General features: G+C 40.2%; 1 protein-coding gene across 1 annotated transcript; it reads left to right on the top strand.

Annotated features, from left to right (window-relative positions):
• Positions 1-15,703: 15,703 nt before the first annotated feature.
• On the top strand, positions 15,704-17,366 carry LOC124155189. Its single transcript, XM_046528906.1, has 2 exons — positions 15,704-16,244; positions 17,205-17,366. The coding sequence occupies exons 1-2, from the start codon at positions 15,891-15,893 to the stop codon at positions 17,364-17,366; spliced, it is 516 nt and encodes a 171-aa protein (XP_046384862.1). The 5' UTR covers positions 15,704-15,890.
• The last annotated feature ends 254 nt before the right edge of the window (positions 17,367-17,620 follow it).

The raw sequence follows: 17,620 nt of genomic DNA, 5'->3' as shown, positions 1-17,620 counted from the left end.
AGAAAAAGGGAAGCTTTTTTCCCATAGGTCACCGGCGATTTCTTACGAAGTTCTTCCGTCCGTCAAATTCTGCCACGTAGGCTTTTTAAGGGGAGTTGTTGTAAAGACTATTTGGATTGCAAACCCAGGATTCGTTGAAATTTAGTTCATTGAACTCTCCAATCACCAACTCTAATTACAATTGATCTGCTTAACCGGGGGTGCAAAAAGAATGTAAATTGTATTTTCTTTCGGACTGGCGTGAAGATATTTAACTGTTATCGAAAGCGATACCTCCGTACAGAACGTCGGACCTAATGCAAGCGTAATATCTGTGTTCACAATGGTATGCGTTTTAACACGGAAAGGTCTAGAGCTGATAATGGGAAGTAAATGAGTGAACATAGCCGGCTAATTGTAAAATATTTTCGGTTAAATAAGGTAGGAGTCACATACAGTGTCGAAAAATAACAGGAGTTATAATGTAATTGCTGCGTAAATATACCAAACGAACAATATTTGCAGCTTATCAGATGTGCAATGTGGAATTGGATGAGAGCCAGTTGAGTAAACAATAGATAGGAGAGGAATGAACGGCGTGGGAAAGCATTTGAGGCTGGTAACATCTTAGCGAGATGCATTTAAATAAATTCTAAAGAAGTTTAGAAGATCCTAGAAGAAATTTAGAAAGGTTAATTTAAAGGAAACGAGACAGTAACATGTGGCGGGCATAACAGGAAAATTATAATGGATCGCGGAAACAAGGCCAGTTTCCATTTCTGCATCTAAATAAATGACTTCTCTTAGTTTAGCCCAACCGTGAAGGTATTAGTTCATTCATTACATTTCTATTTAATTTTTGGGCTCTCGCCGGTTATCGCCGAACACTTTTAAAAATCATAAATACAATTAAAAAATGCGGGCTATTAATTAATTTATCAAATTCAAACTCAAATGTCCTTAACTGGTGGCCACTTCTTGACAAGGAGTACTCCAGGTCCCAAAAATAGGGGAAGGGAACGATAGTCACAAAAGGTTGACGGGTATTCTCCAATGCGCATGTTCACAGTTATAGAACGACACTTTTTAGCGCCTTTTCTCATGTATGGGATAAATAGGCGCTATTTCGATGGTTTGTCTATGTTCCATTTGGAATTTTATTACCAAAAACATATGATGTTTCCCAGGTCTCGAATCCACAACCTTAGTCTGAGGCTTTGTTTGAGTATACATGATGATTGTTTTGCAATTGTGACGAATTTTGCAAAATAACTTCAATAACTTTGATCGGAGTCTTGGGTATAGCTTCAAAGCAAAGGTCGCCGTTTAATTTACTAATCGTAGTAAAAAAACTGATCAATACAAGAGAGAATGCGCTGTATATCACACACTGAAATGAGTACTGATCCATTTTGAGTATTTGAACTCGACTCGACTTCCGAAGTGCATCTTCATTTCGTGGCCATTCTTACATATTCGTTTCTCTGGTAGTAGTCTTTTCTCCTGCAGCAATTCGATTGCCTGTTGAGAAAATTGGACCAATGTCAAGCCTTCTCAAATCGATAGGTTTTCGTTGGTACCATACCCTAACTGTCATAATCCTAATTGCTACTCATTAAAAAGGCCTACCGAGGTCGTCTCTCATCCCAGTGTAGTTCAATGTTTTCCTCTCTCTCATATAGATGGATTATATTGACTCCCTTGGAGCAGGGAACCACAAAATTGCCCCCAAATTGCCCTAAAGGTTCATTAAGTCTTCTGCGAGTCGTTTTGAGTCTCATTTACCGGTTGTGCCTTTGTTGGAAAAGAATGTACGACATGATTTTTGGCGAAAAGGAAAATAAATAAATTTCTTGGCATGCTTTTTATTTCGGTTTGTGGATTACAAGTGAAATATGACGCCGCATCCTACACTATTGTACTTACTTATTGGGGTAGCCAGAATCGCTCATTATTCCTGCCAGGATTTTCCAATTTTATCCTTCAATGGCCCAACGTAGACCATCCTTCAAAGAATAAAGCATCGTTTTAACTAGTCTTAAGCACTATTGCCCTCAATATAACTCATCCTCCCCCTCCCTTATAAGCCTTGCTTTATGGGTAAGTATGTGGGATTAGTCCGAATTCAGGCTTCTCTACGATATTTACGTACGTATGAATTCCTCGACTAGGATTTATGTCCCACCCGGCGATTTCGTCGGGATGTGAGGGAAGAGGGTTGTTATTGCGTTGGCTTGGAAATTTCGGTCATTAGACCCTAAGATTGGTCGTTAGCGTCGATGTTCAGTCCTCAGCGAGTCCTCGTGTACACCAAGTTTTAAAGGGTTCGACTGTCGCCGTTCAATCTGTGATGTGGTACGTGAGGTCGTAAGTTTCTCTGCGTCCTGTCGCCGGGTGGATTATGTGAAGCGAAGTTTGTCTCGAAGGTCTCAAGCAGAAGAAATTATCGCCTCAGATGGTGCGAGACAAGACCGCGGTTGTGTGAGCCGTATACTCATACTCTCTAGATATCTCTCGATCGACGCGTTTTGTTTCGAAGTTGGAGCTATTCGTTTGCATATAAACTTTCTCCCTTCGCGCTCCTCATAATATTGTCGCCGTTAACTCGCCTGGCCGCGATGTTATGATTCGTGTTTATGTAATGCCGGAGGCGAAATAACCGAACAAGCGAATTTACGCTTCGTGCTTTTATCAGAAATGGATTCGGTTACAACGCGGTAGATGCGTGAAGGTATTGTGGTCTTCTGCATTATAATTTGCAATGGCTCAACGTTGTCGTTAAAACTTACGAGCTTGATATATCTCGTTTTTCAACGCTACAAGGTTGCAGAACTTCAACAGTGCCCTCAATAAGGAATTCCCTTATTTATTTATAAATTTTGGAATGATACGATTTATATATCGATGAATGCATTTCAAAGTATTTAAGACTATTTACTTACCTCAATAGTCATAGAAATTTTGCGCAGTTCTGTTGGTCAGGTGGCAAAAACAGAACTCTTTGCTAACGTTATCTATCGCTGTTGTTGACACAAATTTTAGGAGCATAGATAAATATTCAATAGTCTTGAATCAAAGCATTAGATGTGAGATAATTTTGGTGTTTATCAAACAATTCATTTGCATAATACTCACACAAAATATATCCGTTAATACCCGTACCAGTTTAGAAATAAAAAAGTACATTTATGTCTGCATTGTATTTTCTGGAATTTAAAACCATAAACGAATCTTTCATCATCTCAGCTACTCATTCGATGTACGTTGTCAATGGTGTCACAGAATATGATTTAAAAAATGTAGACATGACGCACTTAATTTTTCACGTCTTATATCTCTTTCTTTTTCCTTCATGCTGGTGCTATTTTTTCGGCTAAAGGATTTCTAGGAAGAAAGCTTCACATGGTAAATGATTGTATTAATTTTGTTAATACTCAAATTGGTAATCTCTGATTCTTTGGCATTGGTATAAATTGATAAAATATCATATGGGGGGTAACAGTTCTTCGAACCAATGGTGGAATATTTAAGGGCACATTTCTCTCACTCCATTAGTCTTTCTTCATGGCGTAATTCTCGTTTAAAAATCATGCAATCATCATGAATAATTCGTATAGAATACAGATAGTTTCTGGAAGGATTTGCAATACTTCTGGAGGTGGTAGGGGAAACATTTTTTGGTATTTTTTGTCCATAAACATGGGGTCTATTCTCCTTAGCTATGCTTCAGTCAGCTACGGCAACACAAACGTTTTTTGGACAATTAATCTTTCAGCATTATTAAACGACTGCAATAAAAAACACGATTGCGCAATTTGAGATTAATTGTTTCAGACAATTATAATCTTACATTTTCGTACAACCTTAATTTCGGGAAGAGTTAGAGGCACCTGGTCCTTAAAAATACAGAATATTAAATAAAATGCCAAAAAGGCTAGATACAAAAGGGTAGTTTTCATAGTAACTGCAAAGTGCATTTAAAAATATTTTTCATTTTTCATAGCTCAATAATTTAGGAGTTACGAACCCATGTTTATGGGGTGAATAATACTTAATATTTTATCCCCTATCACTTTCAGAAGTATTGCAGATTCCTTCTGAAATATTTATGTATGTCTAGTGGATCCCTGCCAATATTTGCATATTTGCATGTAGGCTATTATAGTTTTCTACCCATTAAGGTAGGTTTCCGTGGAGTACTAGAGAAGTGATCTGGGAGCCTCCCTTTCCTTCCAGCACTGCCTTCTTCCATTCACTGTAAGGCCTACTTCCTTTCTATCTATCTAAAAATTCTATTCTTTTCCATCCCCTCCCTCGTTTTCCTAACATTCTACCCTCTAACACCATTCTCAACATCCTCTCCCCGCTAAGTACTCGCTCCATTCAAACCTTCTCTCTCCTACGTATCGCATCTAAAAAGTTGCCTCTCCTCACCCACCATGTCCAGCACTTCGTCGTTTCTCCTCCTTTCTGTCCATTTCACCTTCTCTATTCCTCTCCATACCCACATCTCGAATGCCTCCTATCTTCTCTCGTCCTCCTTCCTTAGTGTTTCTCATTTCCCCACCGTAGAGAGCTTCACTCCAGATCAATGCTTGTACGTAAGTACCTTTGGAAAATTTTTCCCTTTTTTTGCATAAAAGATGTTGGCAAATGTTGACAGAAGTCTAGTGTAGTAACTTTGAAATTTTTAAGGTGATAAAGTAAGTTTTAATCCAGTAATACTTCATATCCAACCGATCGAGAGGAAGTGATGTTAATTCATGGTTGTATCTCGCCAACTTAAGCAGACCACTTGTCAGGGCAAGGGTTTTTTTCTCCTCCAAAGAACTCTTCTTTCAAACCCCATCGTGATTCCGTCTCAGTGGTCTGAAAGCTATTCTCGTTTTACGGCACAATGCATCCTTGAGTTACATTGATGACCGACTCCGTTTCACCATCGCCGACACGTTAGTAGAACGGGAACGATGTTTTATTCCGTGGATACAACTCGCGCGAAGAATTTGAGCAAGTATTCAGGTCTCATTCTGAAGCTCCGCGCGGCGAACGTTAAAACGAAGCATTCTGACCGCCGCGACGCAGAATCACGTCTTTTAATGCCGCGGTAGTAATGGCCAAAGAGACGGAAGTTATGCCCCCGTCCCCGCCATCTCGTCGAGGGCCATTACTCTCCCATTTTACGACGGCTATTTCCCGTCAAATATGCATCATATTTGCGCTAGAAGAATTGACCCTCTTCTTCCTTAGATGGGTTCTTCATTTTTTTTTCATTCTTTTTCAAGAGAAATCAAATTTACATTTTCATGAAGGAGTAGGTAGGGGCAAAATTCTAGAGATGGAGACGGGTGGAGAAATGTTCATGGTAATTTTATTTAGACTCTGAGTGAAGGAAGGAACAAGTTATCTTTTTTAGCATCATTTGAAAAGATATTTCAGTGCATATAACCTCTGCACAAAATATTTCACGTTCCGATTCATACGGTCTTAAAGCTAGTGAAAACTGTGTAAGCCATGATCTTCTGTTCTTTTGTTTCAGGACCCTCGGATTTCTTCCACTTCGATGCATGTATGTGGCGGTTCCTACCCGTTTACGACTGGAAAGTAACGTTGTGTCACCCAATTGACATGAAACTACCTGTTATGCAGCAGGAGTAAACAACAATCATGACGAGGATTCGCAAGGGAATTGGAGATAGCAAGACTTACGAGGGTGGAGTGCTGTTAATACCTGCTGGTCACATTCTCCTGGAAAGGTAAGTAGAAGAGTTTTTTCTTTATGAAATCGGGATCCATTTCCTAAAATATGAGTGCTAAGTCCACCATGAACAATGTTGGACCTTAGCACTCATATTCGATGGGAATGGGAAATCTCTGTTGCCTCTGTTGGGAATGGGAAATCTCTGAAATCTCTATTTGTGAAGTACGGTTTATAGAAAAATTTATCGGTGGATTAAACAAGGAGCACTTGGTGTAGTATACTTGTACCCTCGGGTAATTAGCTGCGTTTAAAGAAATAATTTGAGCGGAATATAGGTAAATTAGAGTATCTACGGTTTGAGCGATTTTGAATTCATCACCACCATAAATCAACAACAATCCTACGAGTAGTTTGACGCGGCTCTCCATATCGCTCTCCTACCCGCTAGCCTTTTTATAATTGCGTATTTCTTCTCTTTTACATCCTTTACAATCAGTCGTATGCAACTCAGTCGGGGCCGTCCCTTGCCCTTAATATCTCATTATGAGGCCAACTAGGTTGTCCCGACTTTCTTAAGATTTGGATTTTAGAGGACTTCTCTTCCAAAAAAAAATTCACTAACTCTAACTTTACTTTGTGGTATTCCATTATAAGTTTCCTGGAAATTAGACAGTTACTTGTACCACTTATTTTTTATCAGAGCGCGACCCGGGTTTCAATGAATTATCATCATCTTTTAATTTGCGTCTGAATATGATGATAAATCATTGAAACCCGGGTCGCGCTCTAATAAAAAATAAGTGGTATAAGTAATTGTCTGATATCCAGGAGACCTCTCTTCTGTCCCACTTCCCTATTACTTACACGGTCAATCCATATTATCTCCATCATTCTCCGGTAGCACCACATTTCGAATGCTTCCACTCTTGACTTCTCTGCTGCTGTCAAAGTCCAAGCCTCGCTCCAATAGAGAAAGATGTGCGATGTGTAGCATCTAATGCATTGCTTCCACACATCTATAATTTCATTTTCAGCTGTAAGTAGATTCTTCTTTTTGTAAAAAGCCCTCTTCGTCTGTGCTATCCTACTCACTATTTCTTTCTTCCTCCGTCCATCGTTGTCAATTCGGCTTCCTAGGTAACTAAAATTCCTTCACATCATCAAGCTTTTGTTGCCCTACTTTGATGTTTGTCCTTGGCTCCTCTCTTTTGCTGCATACTAATACCTTGGCCTTCTTTTTGTCGATTTTCAGCTGATATCCTGCAATTTGCCACCAATATTAGTCAAAAGCTTCTCCAAATCTTCCTTCGTGTCGGCCATGCCTCGTTTTCAGAAAGTCGTAGCATACTTATTCTTTCTCCGTGGATAAATTTTAAATTAGCGTGTAAATTTTTGATCATGCAAAATCCCAATCATTTTTATCCCGGCCGTTTTCTTCCGTTTCTTGCTGGCTCATACATGGGATAACGGGGGAAGATATCTTGGGATCAAAAACAACATGGGTATTGTAAAACATATGCTCTTTACAAGGCATCATTGAGTAACTACACTAAATTTGAATACTGTGAGTGCGGCATTTTGCTTTTATTTCAAAAAAGAGGATTTTTTAAAATTGAAAGTAGTAATAGAATCCGTTTTTTATTTATGAGAAAAGAAATTATTCCTATTTGAGTTTTCTGAAGTTGGTCTACTTTATTTTCTAACAAATTACACCGGGTGTGCCAAAAAAGAATGAATTGAGTTCAAATTTTCGTCTTTGAAGATTTGTTGATTGTAATTAATTTTGCAGTATAATCTTGTACATTGTGCATATTAACGCGCCATGAGACGGATGCTCAGTTTGACACGTGGGATTGGAAAATAGGGTGGTTTCCTATTATTTTTTTATTGTCTAAATCGAAAGATTATTACTCCTAGAGTACGCATTTCACGGTTTCAGATTTTTAAATGACGATATCTATTTTTTGTGATTAAATGAAAAGTGAAAAATTTCAAGCGCGCGAAAACGCGACGGTTAAGTATGAATGCCGGGAAAAGCCCGTGTGACGTCATTCTGGTTCCCGCTGCCGCAAAGTGAGGTGACCTTGGGGCGAGGATGTGTGCGCCGCTGGGATGAAGGCTGCTAGCAGGTAGCAGAGTACCCTGGTAGCTGGTAGCGCTTGGCTTAAATAAGGATTATTAATACCCTATCAAATAAGGAAACTTTCCGACTATAGACAGTTTTATTAGGTGATTATTAAGAGATGCTTCCCTGAGATCTGTGCCTCATGCATGCAATGGTAATATCAGACGATGTAAAATTCCTATCTACTCGTATAGAAACTAGGTCCCTGTGACGTCACGTGGAGTGGCATCGCATGGGCACCAACCTGGCCTTTTTCAAATGCGGTTTTAATTCGCCATTGTCATTCGTCTAAACTGGGATTTCTAAAACCAAAAAAATTCTATATTACGAATACAGTAATGGTGGGTAACGAATCGCAATCAATGCCTTTCGTTTTCTTTGATGAAGGAAACTACCCTATTCGTCTCACAGCGAGCTTTTGCTGATCTCGTGACTTAACATTCTTCTGCGCTGTTACAAATCCAAGCTTCTGTAATTACCCGAGTCGGTAAATCGGTAGATACTGACTTAAACATGCTCTTATGCATGAATATCCTCTTTTAACAATTGGTTGATCATCAAGTCATTTTTTTGTAATAATGAGCAACGTTTTTGAGTATAGGGCAGGGAATGAAATACAGCAATGTTTGCCGACGTTTCAATATATTTCTTTATAGGAATGACCGCTTTATTACGATAGTTGCATAAAAAATATAAAAATAAATCTTTCATTCATGAATACACGAATAAATTAATTTTAATTAAGTAATTAAGTTTATAAATTATTAATTCACGTATTAATTTATTATAGCCATTATTCATAGCCCTGATGAAGATGTAAGAAATAAATATAGACTTCTGCAAAATATTTTGCGTTTCATTCCCAGACCTATACTCCAAGATTTTATTAATTATTGTATAATTATATCATTGCGGTAATGAAAAATTAATCGATTATTTTTTTATATTAACCAGTATTACGTAGGTAACCGGTATCTCAGCTAAGCACGGGAAAAAACCTCACCAGACTCATCGATCCTCTGAAATAAGTCCACATGTGTATTTCTCTCTTCCTTTGGTAGTCACATTTCATTCTCATAAATGTCAGAGGCTAGAGTCAAGCTCCCTGGCGAATTGTCAGGGGGATGAATTTTTAATTTTAATGGTGCTTTCATTATGGAACGCTGTGGAAACTCATGCGGCTGGCTCCCCTTTTTCAGATATTAAGTGTTTTTTGGGAAAAAAGTAAGTGTGCACAGCGTTTAGTATCTTTGTCTATTACTACCATGCTGTAATTCACTGTTTGTGACCTAAATATCTCTTATCAATGTCAGCCTCTATTAAATTCGGTCTAATTAGTCTCGTATTCGAATTTTAGCTTTTAATTAGTGCATTTAAAAAATTCAGGATATTTTTGGTGGCATAGCAGGCAGAAACAATTTATTGATATTCAGGAATTCTTCTCAGGCTTTACACCAGGCTAATTAAGTCATTTTAGCTGACGTTTCAGAAAACGAATTGTCTTCCATTCTCAACGCGTGTTACCAGCTGGGTAGCCAGTAATTTTGTTGGGGGGGGGGGGGGCCTTGAGAATGGAAGACTAGTCGTTTTCCGAATACGCCAATACGACTGAATCAACCTTTCGTAGAGCCCAAGAAGAATTCCTGAATATTATTAACCAGGAAAAATTCAAATAATTTATTGATATATATTTTTTATTTCATTTATTATTCCCCCGTGACATCAGGTTACCTAGAAAAATTATTATCAATGCTATGATAAAGTGTACAAATTGAGGGTCTGTACGATCTCCCGCTGAATTCATCTCCCTCATTCATTCCTAAGTTCACAAGGAAACCCACCTCTCGAAATACGTCACATTTTACCGCATTTTTATCGGCTGAAAATTTTCGACAAAAATGCTTGAGGAATATTGACTGTTCTTAAAAGCACAGCGTGAAAATAGATGACAGACCGATTAAAACACTAAGCTCAGTGTAAATAAGAAGAATCTCAAAAAATACAAAAATATATGCTTCATTAAGATTTCAAGGGTAATAGATTGTTAAAAATGCGTAAAATAAAGTATTAATGAAATTTAAAGAAATGGTTTGATCAGAGAAAATGAACATCATATAGCTATTGCACTAAAGAGAGAAGAAAAAACTTTGCTGATAAAATGTTTTGCCTCGTACGGTTAGATGAATTGAAAGATTTATTTTAAACTGGAGAGCTCTCTTGCATACATCATTGCCTAATTAAGTGGTTGAATGAAGTGGGTTGTTAAGTTCAAATAGACATGAGCGTATTTTAATTAGTTTTTTTCCTACCTGTCTCCCAGTCCCATTCTTTATTACTTCCGGTATCAGATACTAAATCAGCATATAAAAATTAATAAAAAAACGTATAGAAGAAATAGACAATGAAACCCTCGCAGGCCTATGAACATGGTATGAGTCTTTCTCATGTTTTGTAACGTATCGTGAGGCTAAGCTGTGTTCTCATTAAAGCCCAACGCTTGAGAAAAAACAGTGCTCAAGGATATGCTTCTCTCTTTAAGAACGCCCGATTCACAACCTCACGGCACTCGTTCTCGGCAGTGCATTGTGTGGATAACCGTGAACAAAAATCACCGTCGTTTGGATGAGGTACAGCGTATTCATCCCATGCCCATTATGCATGCGATTCTCGAGGGCGTATTTGCATGTCAATTTGAGAGAACAATCAAGAATTGAGAAATCGGATGAATGAAAGACTGGGGTCTTCAGAACGGATGGATAACCGGCCTTGTTTTTGTAACGATGTTGATTGCACCCAGTCGTCAATATATATACAAGGCGGCAGGTGAGATTTCTCGTTCTTTGCGAGCTATTGCGTTGAAAATATGTTAAAAGCTCTGCTTATAAAACGGTTTGCCTCGTATTGTTGGCTGAAGCGACCGATTTTTTTAACTGAAGAGCTATCTTGAGTACAGTATTGCCAATTAAATGGATATATTAACAATTAGTATATGAAAGTAAACATGACTATCAAAGTTAGAACCCGAAATTATGAATAATATAAAAAACAACGTTAGAAATAGGCATAATTTATTTAAGTTGTTATAAATTTTATTCATACAATTTATTTCCAATTTTAGAAGACTCCCTTTGTGTCTTCTTACTTCTATAACCTTCGCCATTATTTTCAAGATGGTTCTGTTTGTCGAATAATTAATGCTTGCCGTAACAAATGGAAAGTTGTAGAAATGATGCAAAGCTAAAAATGTGATTACAGCAAAAGTTAAATCACATTTTCAATCACATTATCTAGAGAGATATCTCGTTTACAGTTTTGCCAAATCAAGTGTGTTAATTTATAACGTGTGTTCTGTCATAGAGTAAGTATATATATATATATACTGTGGCGGAACATGAAAACGCCACCTATTTTACTGGGTGGGGAGGGCATCAATGGTCCCGAGTACGGAATGATCGAACGATTATTGAGTACTTTGAGACATAAAAAAAAATATATTTTCCACTTCAGACATAGCATACACACACACTTATCGAAATTAAATACCCTGATAAGAATGAGGTGAACGAAAAGTGCACAAGATGATATGGTTCAATTGCCCCCCCCCTCCAAAAGAAATACAAAAAAGCAACAATTTGTGATTGGTAGAATTCGTGGGCCGAGTTTACAATTTGCCCAAATTAAGTTTTTAGGCTGCTCTCGTGGTAACACTGAATCAGATTTCTGACAAGGAGTCAACAGTTTGGTGATTACATACGGCGCACCGGGATAGAGAGAAAGAACCCAAATATTTTGGCTACACAGTTTGGGGATTAAATCGGGTCTGGGCGAACGAGCACGGGGACGGGTCGCTGACTGCGACGTTCTTACGGTTTCGTCGGAGCCTTGAGCAGTTGGAGCCGTCGATGATGCGACACGTTGGACCCCAAATGTCCGTGGGATCGGGGGCTGTCTTCCTCCCGACCTCTGGGCGTTGGTCCTGCCTGTCGCTCGTCTGCAATCTTGCTCTCCGCTGCTGGCTACCTCCGTAGACAATCTCGTCCCGCTAACAGCACTCTTTGGGTACACCCAGAAAAATGACGACCAATCTGGCACGTCATCAATCCCTTTCTGCGTCGATCAGGATAGCGTTTCTCGCCCGTCGAACTAGAATTTCTCGCCAGGAGGCTCTCTCCGTCCGCCGCTTTATAGTGATATTGGAGGGGGATGATACACAGGGGATGGGTTTTTTGGGACAAGAGGGGTTACACTTGGGCCTCACTGTTGGGTGGGGCAACCACCGGTCCGAGCTGACCAAACACTGAACATTTGTGAGTCACTTGTACCTCATGCCCGGGGCATGACACACTATTACGCACACACTCAGACATACCCACGCTCATCCACACATATGTGATCATCCCCTACTCGGGTCATTACATAACGAGAGAAAAATACGTGACATATGGTCGGTATGTCACAATTGCCCCCCAACACGAAGGAATTTTTCATTGCGAGGGATGAAAGGGGCCCCGCAAAGAAAAATGAGTTCGTGTTACATGGATGAACAAAAATAAATCACACAGGTAGAACAGAATAAATTCTCACGAAAAAAAAAAATTGGAATAAAAAATGGAAAAAAAATACTTCTTTAGATTCCTTACAACCAGGCAAATTACCTCGAACTCAATGCATTCTATAGTGATCGTAAGTAAAACCTGACGAGTGATGGGAGGAGACTTCCGACTATCAGCACATATGATACAAGATCGGTTCAGAGGAAAGCAAGGTATCATAGTTTTGATATCTAATTCTTTGAAATATTCCTCCGAGATCGCGGAAATTTCGCTGCCCGTGTCTAACAGCGCTTTACTCTGAACGCCGTTCGCGGAACAATTCACGATCGGACAGCAACGCCTCTCGGCATAAATACTTCCTTTCCTTTCGTCCCCTGCGCCTTCTATCTCAATTTCGTAAGTCGCGATGATCTGACATAAAACCTCCGCTTTTTCCGCGTCAGCTGGACACCGGAGGGAGTCTAGACCAGCCGGCGCGAGTTTAAACCTTCCTCCTGGTTTAATGGGGACCCACTACGATGCGGTTGAAGGGAGGATTGTTTTTCTGATGGCAAGTTGCCTCGCCCGCGTCCCCCTTTTAATGTGACTGAGTTCACTCGGTACTCGTGATCAGCTGTCGACGGCCTCGTGTTACTCGACCCGTGCTGCGAACCTTTGGGATTAGCATTACTCACTGGTGGCGCGCTTGACTGATACGTTTGATCATATAACCCAAGCAGCATTATTAACCGATCGACCGTCAGCTGTTCTACAGATTTTAGCATATTTTGCATATTTATGGGAAATTGTCGGATTAATGAATAAATAATTTCCCCTTCAGACATTGGTGGAGAACACAATCTCGCTAACGCTACTTTCCCCGTCGCGAATTGTTTCATGGTGTTCATCTTCGTTCTTACATACTTGCCTGTGATTACTTGCATATGAAAATTGTATTGAGTATCAGCATCCCAGAAATTCGACAAAAACTTGTCTTTACATTCCGCAAGTGAGGCCGGAAGCGGAAATAAGGACTTCCCCCACGTTTCGGCATCTCCTTCTAACATTTGAAAGAAAACTTGCGGTTGTAATGCGTGCGGAATATTTACCACCGAGAAGTAATCATGAACTTCCTTTATGGAGGCAATGGGATGTTCGTGACTGAGGGCAGAGAAGCTTGGCTTTGTGAAAGACTGGGCAGGCACAGAAACTACCTGCGAGGTTATGCCCTTTTCTTTTAATGTGACAATTTCATTTTCAAGCGATTTAATTTTTTCGTCGCGTGCTTTGAAACTATCCTGCTCGCTTTTCTGTGTCGCTACCACTTCCTCAACGTTCTTTTCCAACACCTCGGTACGAACCTTAACATACCCTACTTCGGAAATTACCACCTCTCGACATTGTTCGCGCACCTTCCTGGCGGTTTCATCTATTTTCATTTCACAACGAGTTTCTACCTCACCTATATTTCTATTCATTTGAGACACCTCCTGAGAGAGAGTCTCCTTCCAAGTTTGAATCTCGACTTGTATTCTCTCAGTATTGAGTTTAAACTCTTCGCGTAACGCAGCATTGTCAGCCTTCAGCTCATCACGCATTGACTCAGTTTTACTTGTTAAATCATCATGCATCGACTCAGTTTTAAGTTCGATGCCGGTAATTTTACTTGTTAACTCGTCATGCATCGACTTAGTTTTACTTGTTAAATCATCATGCATCGACTCAGTTTTAAGTTCGATGCCGGTAATTTTACTTGTTAACTCGTCATGCATCGACTTAGTTTTACTTGTTAAATCATCATGCATCGACTCAGTTTTACTGGTTAAATCTTGGATCAAGGACACGAGGGTCTTAAGAGTGCCATCCCTCGAATCTTCCGGTAATAACTCCCCCATATGGTCACTAATACGGGCGGTCGATGATGCTACCTCACGCTCGTTTGGGGTACGCAACACCATGCCTGCTAAACCAGTTGTTATGCAATTGGTTTCCGACCGACCGCTGCCCGCATCAGACTCGTCATCTTCGCTTTCCTTCTCCCGATACTTTGAAAATGCCGATTCTTTATTCCCAAGTTCTGCCATAGTGGCATGCGAAAAATAACCTCGATAAAACAAAATATCCCTTAAAAATACAAAACAATGCCAACCTTTTGAAGGTGTTCCTTGCCAGGGTTAAGACGCCTTTTATTTATTTTGCGTACTATACGCATTACCAATCGTGCCGCGAGTTGGGCGCCATTTATATGTGGCGGAACATGAAAACGCCACCTATTTTACTGGGTGGGGAGGGCATCAATGGTCCCGAGTACGGAATGATCGAACGATTATTGAGTACTTTGAGACATAAAAAAAAATATATTTTCCACTTCAGACATAGCATACACACACACTTATCGAAATTAAATACCCTGATGAGAATGAGGTGAACGAAAAGTGCACAAGATGATATGGTTCAATTGCCCCCCCCCTCCAAAAGAAATACAAAAAAGCAACAATTTGTGATTGGTAGAATTCGTGGGCCGAGTTTACAATTTGCCCAAATTAAGTTTTTAGGCTGCTCTCGTGGTAACACTGAATCAGATTTCTGACAAGGAGTCAACAGTTTGGTGATTACATACGGCGCACCGGGATAGAGAGAAAGAACCCAAATATTTTGGCTACACAGTTTGGGGATTAAATCGGGTCTGGGCGAACGAGCACGGGGACGGGTCGCTGACTGCGACGTTCTTACGGTTTCGTCGGAGCCTTGAGCAGTTGGAGCCGTCGATGATGCGACACGTTGGACCCCAAATGTCCGTGGGATCGGGGGCTGTCTTCCTCCCGACCTCTGGGCGTTGGTCCTGCCTGTCGCTCGTCTGCAATCTTGCTCTCCGCTGCTGGCTACCTCCGTAGACAATCTCGTCCCGCTAACAGCACTCTTTGGGTACACCCAGAAAAATGACGACCAATCTGGCACGTCATCAATCCCTTTCTGCGTCGATCAGGATAGCGTTTCTCGCCCGTCGAACTAGAATTTCTCGCCAGGAGGCTCTCTCCGTCCGCCGCTTTATAGTGATATTGGAGGGGGATGATACACAGGGGATGGGTTTTTTGGGACAAGAGGGGTTACACTTGGGCCTCACTGTTGGGTGGGGCAACCACCGGTCCGAGCTGACCAAACACTGAACATTTGTGAGTCACTTGTACCTCATGCCCGGGGCATGACACACTATTACGCACACACTCAGACATACCCACGCTCATCCACACATATGTGATCATCCCCTACTCGGGTCATTACATAACGAGAGAAAAATACGTGACATATGGTCGGTATGTCACAATACTTACGTTTATAAAGGCTCAATTACACTGGGCTAGTTTACACGCTACTCGCCGGCGACTAAACAAGCTGGCTTGTTGGCGAGTGAGCTTGTTCCCGAGTACACTGGGTTTTTTCCACTCGCTCAGTAGCCAATAGGCTAGCGTGTGGACACCACCTGTTTTTGCCTTCATCCGTACGGTTGAGTGTTTACTAGTGGTTTGTGTTCTGTAGTGTGCAAGCAGTGCCCATCATGAAGTGGAATGTGAGTAATATTTCTTTGTTTTTACAAGTTTATGAACCGTATGCTGCATTGTGGAACGTAAAACATAAAGACTACTGCAATAAATCGTTGAGAGATACGTTGTTTCAACAACTCATGTCTGATTTGGAAAAACATAAGTTGTTAGGGTCAATGGATATGAAGCAGGTTAAGGCTAAAATAAAGGCCCTCAAAGATGTCTATAGAGGAGAATTGGCTAAAATTGAGAAAAGCAGGAAGAGTGGCTGTGGGACGGATGATTTGTATGTACCTAAGCTACAGTGGTTCAACGAAGCAAGTTACTGGAGTGAGGTTTTGGCAACTAGAAGCAGTACATCAAATTTGGTAAGTAAATTTATTAACACATCAATGTAGCATAGTACAAATGATTTTTTGGTGCTCAGATACATTGTTTAAGGTTTCTTTAGTCCAAGTTTCTCCCATTGCCAGGGTAGAGGATTAACTTCCGTGAAGTATTTCATGAAATCTTGTCTGACTTCCATAGCAGTTTTACTTGCATTGCTATTGCCTCGTATGTTTACTGGTTGTATTATGTTAGTTTCTTGCCTCCATTGACCTGGTGTAACATCTCCTGTGTACAAATTTTCTCTGTCCACTGCTTGCTGTGGACAGTAATAGCCTGGGGAAGTTTTTCGAAGACAGTTATGCAAACTGCAGGCAGCCCAAACTACTCTATCAACTGTGTCGGTTTTTAGTTGAATTGGTCGGGAGAACACTCGAAAACGCCAGGTTAGTATGCCAAAAGCATTTTCTGAAACTCGCCTGGCTCGGGATATCCGATAGTTAAATATTTTTTCTTCATCACTGAGTCCATGCTTACTAAAAGGCTTCATCAGATCAGTGCGTAATGGGAAAGCATCGTCTCCAATGATAACAGAGTTCTCAGGAAACCCAATGGTTTGATTTTCAATTGCAATGTTGAGAGTACTATCCCTAAATATGGCACTGTCGTTCGCTCTGCCATTTCCTCCTACGTCTACATATGTAAAACAGTAATCAGCATCCACCATTGCAAAAAGTATAATACTGTACGCTTTCTTGTAGTTGAAGTATTCTGAACCTGAACAAGGAGGTCTTTTGATGACCACATGTTTGCCATCAATCGCCCCACAGCATCTGGGGACATTCCAGCGTTGGAGGAATAACTTTTCAATTTTTTTCCAATCCTCAACAGTTTTGGGCATCTGAAAAACGAAAATAATTTATTATAACTTCTTTTCCAGCTGAAATAAGTAAGTAACATATTAGTACTGTCTTTGTTGTAATTGTTGTGCCTCTTTTCAGGACCTAAACCAGTCTGAAAATTCAGAACAAGATGTAGAAGAAGAAACTGATCCTGATGAGCCTGGTATACCAGAAAATACGCCGGCCAAGAACAACATCACCAAATCGTCTCCAATAATGAAGCCACCTGAACCGCCTAAAAAAAATTTAAAAAATCTGTAGATGTAGCAGACAAAGAAATATCGCAAGCTATTCAAAAATTAGATGAAATTGCAAACAAAACTACTGTGGACAAGCCGTATGACGAGTTTGGCAAGTATGTAGCTGCTGAATTGCGTCAGTTACCTACGAGAGCAGCCATCATACTACAACAAGAAATACAAAAGTGTATCACCAATAGTAAGTTACAGTTATTGGACAGTGAAACAGCTCCAGAACAATTCGGTAGATATCTTGAATATCCTCAATCAGTTGCT

The sequence above is a fragment of the Ischnura elegans genome, chromosome 3 (genome assembly GCF_921293095.1).
Source record: "Ischnura elegans chromosome 3, ioIscEleg1.1, whole genome shotgun sequence".
Classification (NCBI taxonomy): domain Eukaryota; kingdom Metazoa; phylum Arthropoda; class Insecta; order Odonata; family Coenagrionidae; genus Ischnura; species Ischnura elegans.
Note: the sequence above shows the minus strand (reverse complement) of the source record. Positions and strands in the feature narration are given on the sequence as shown.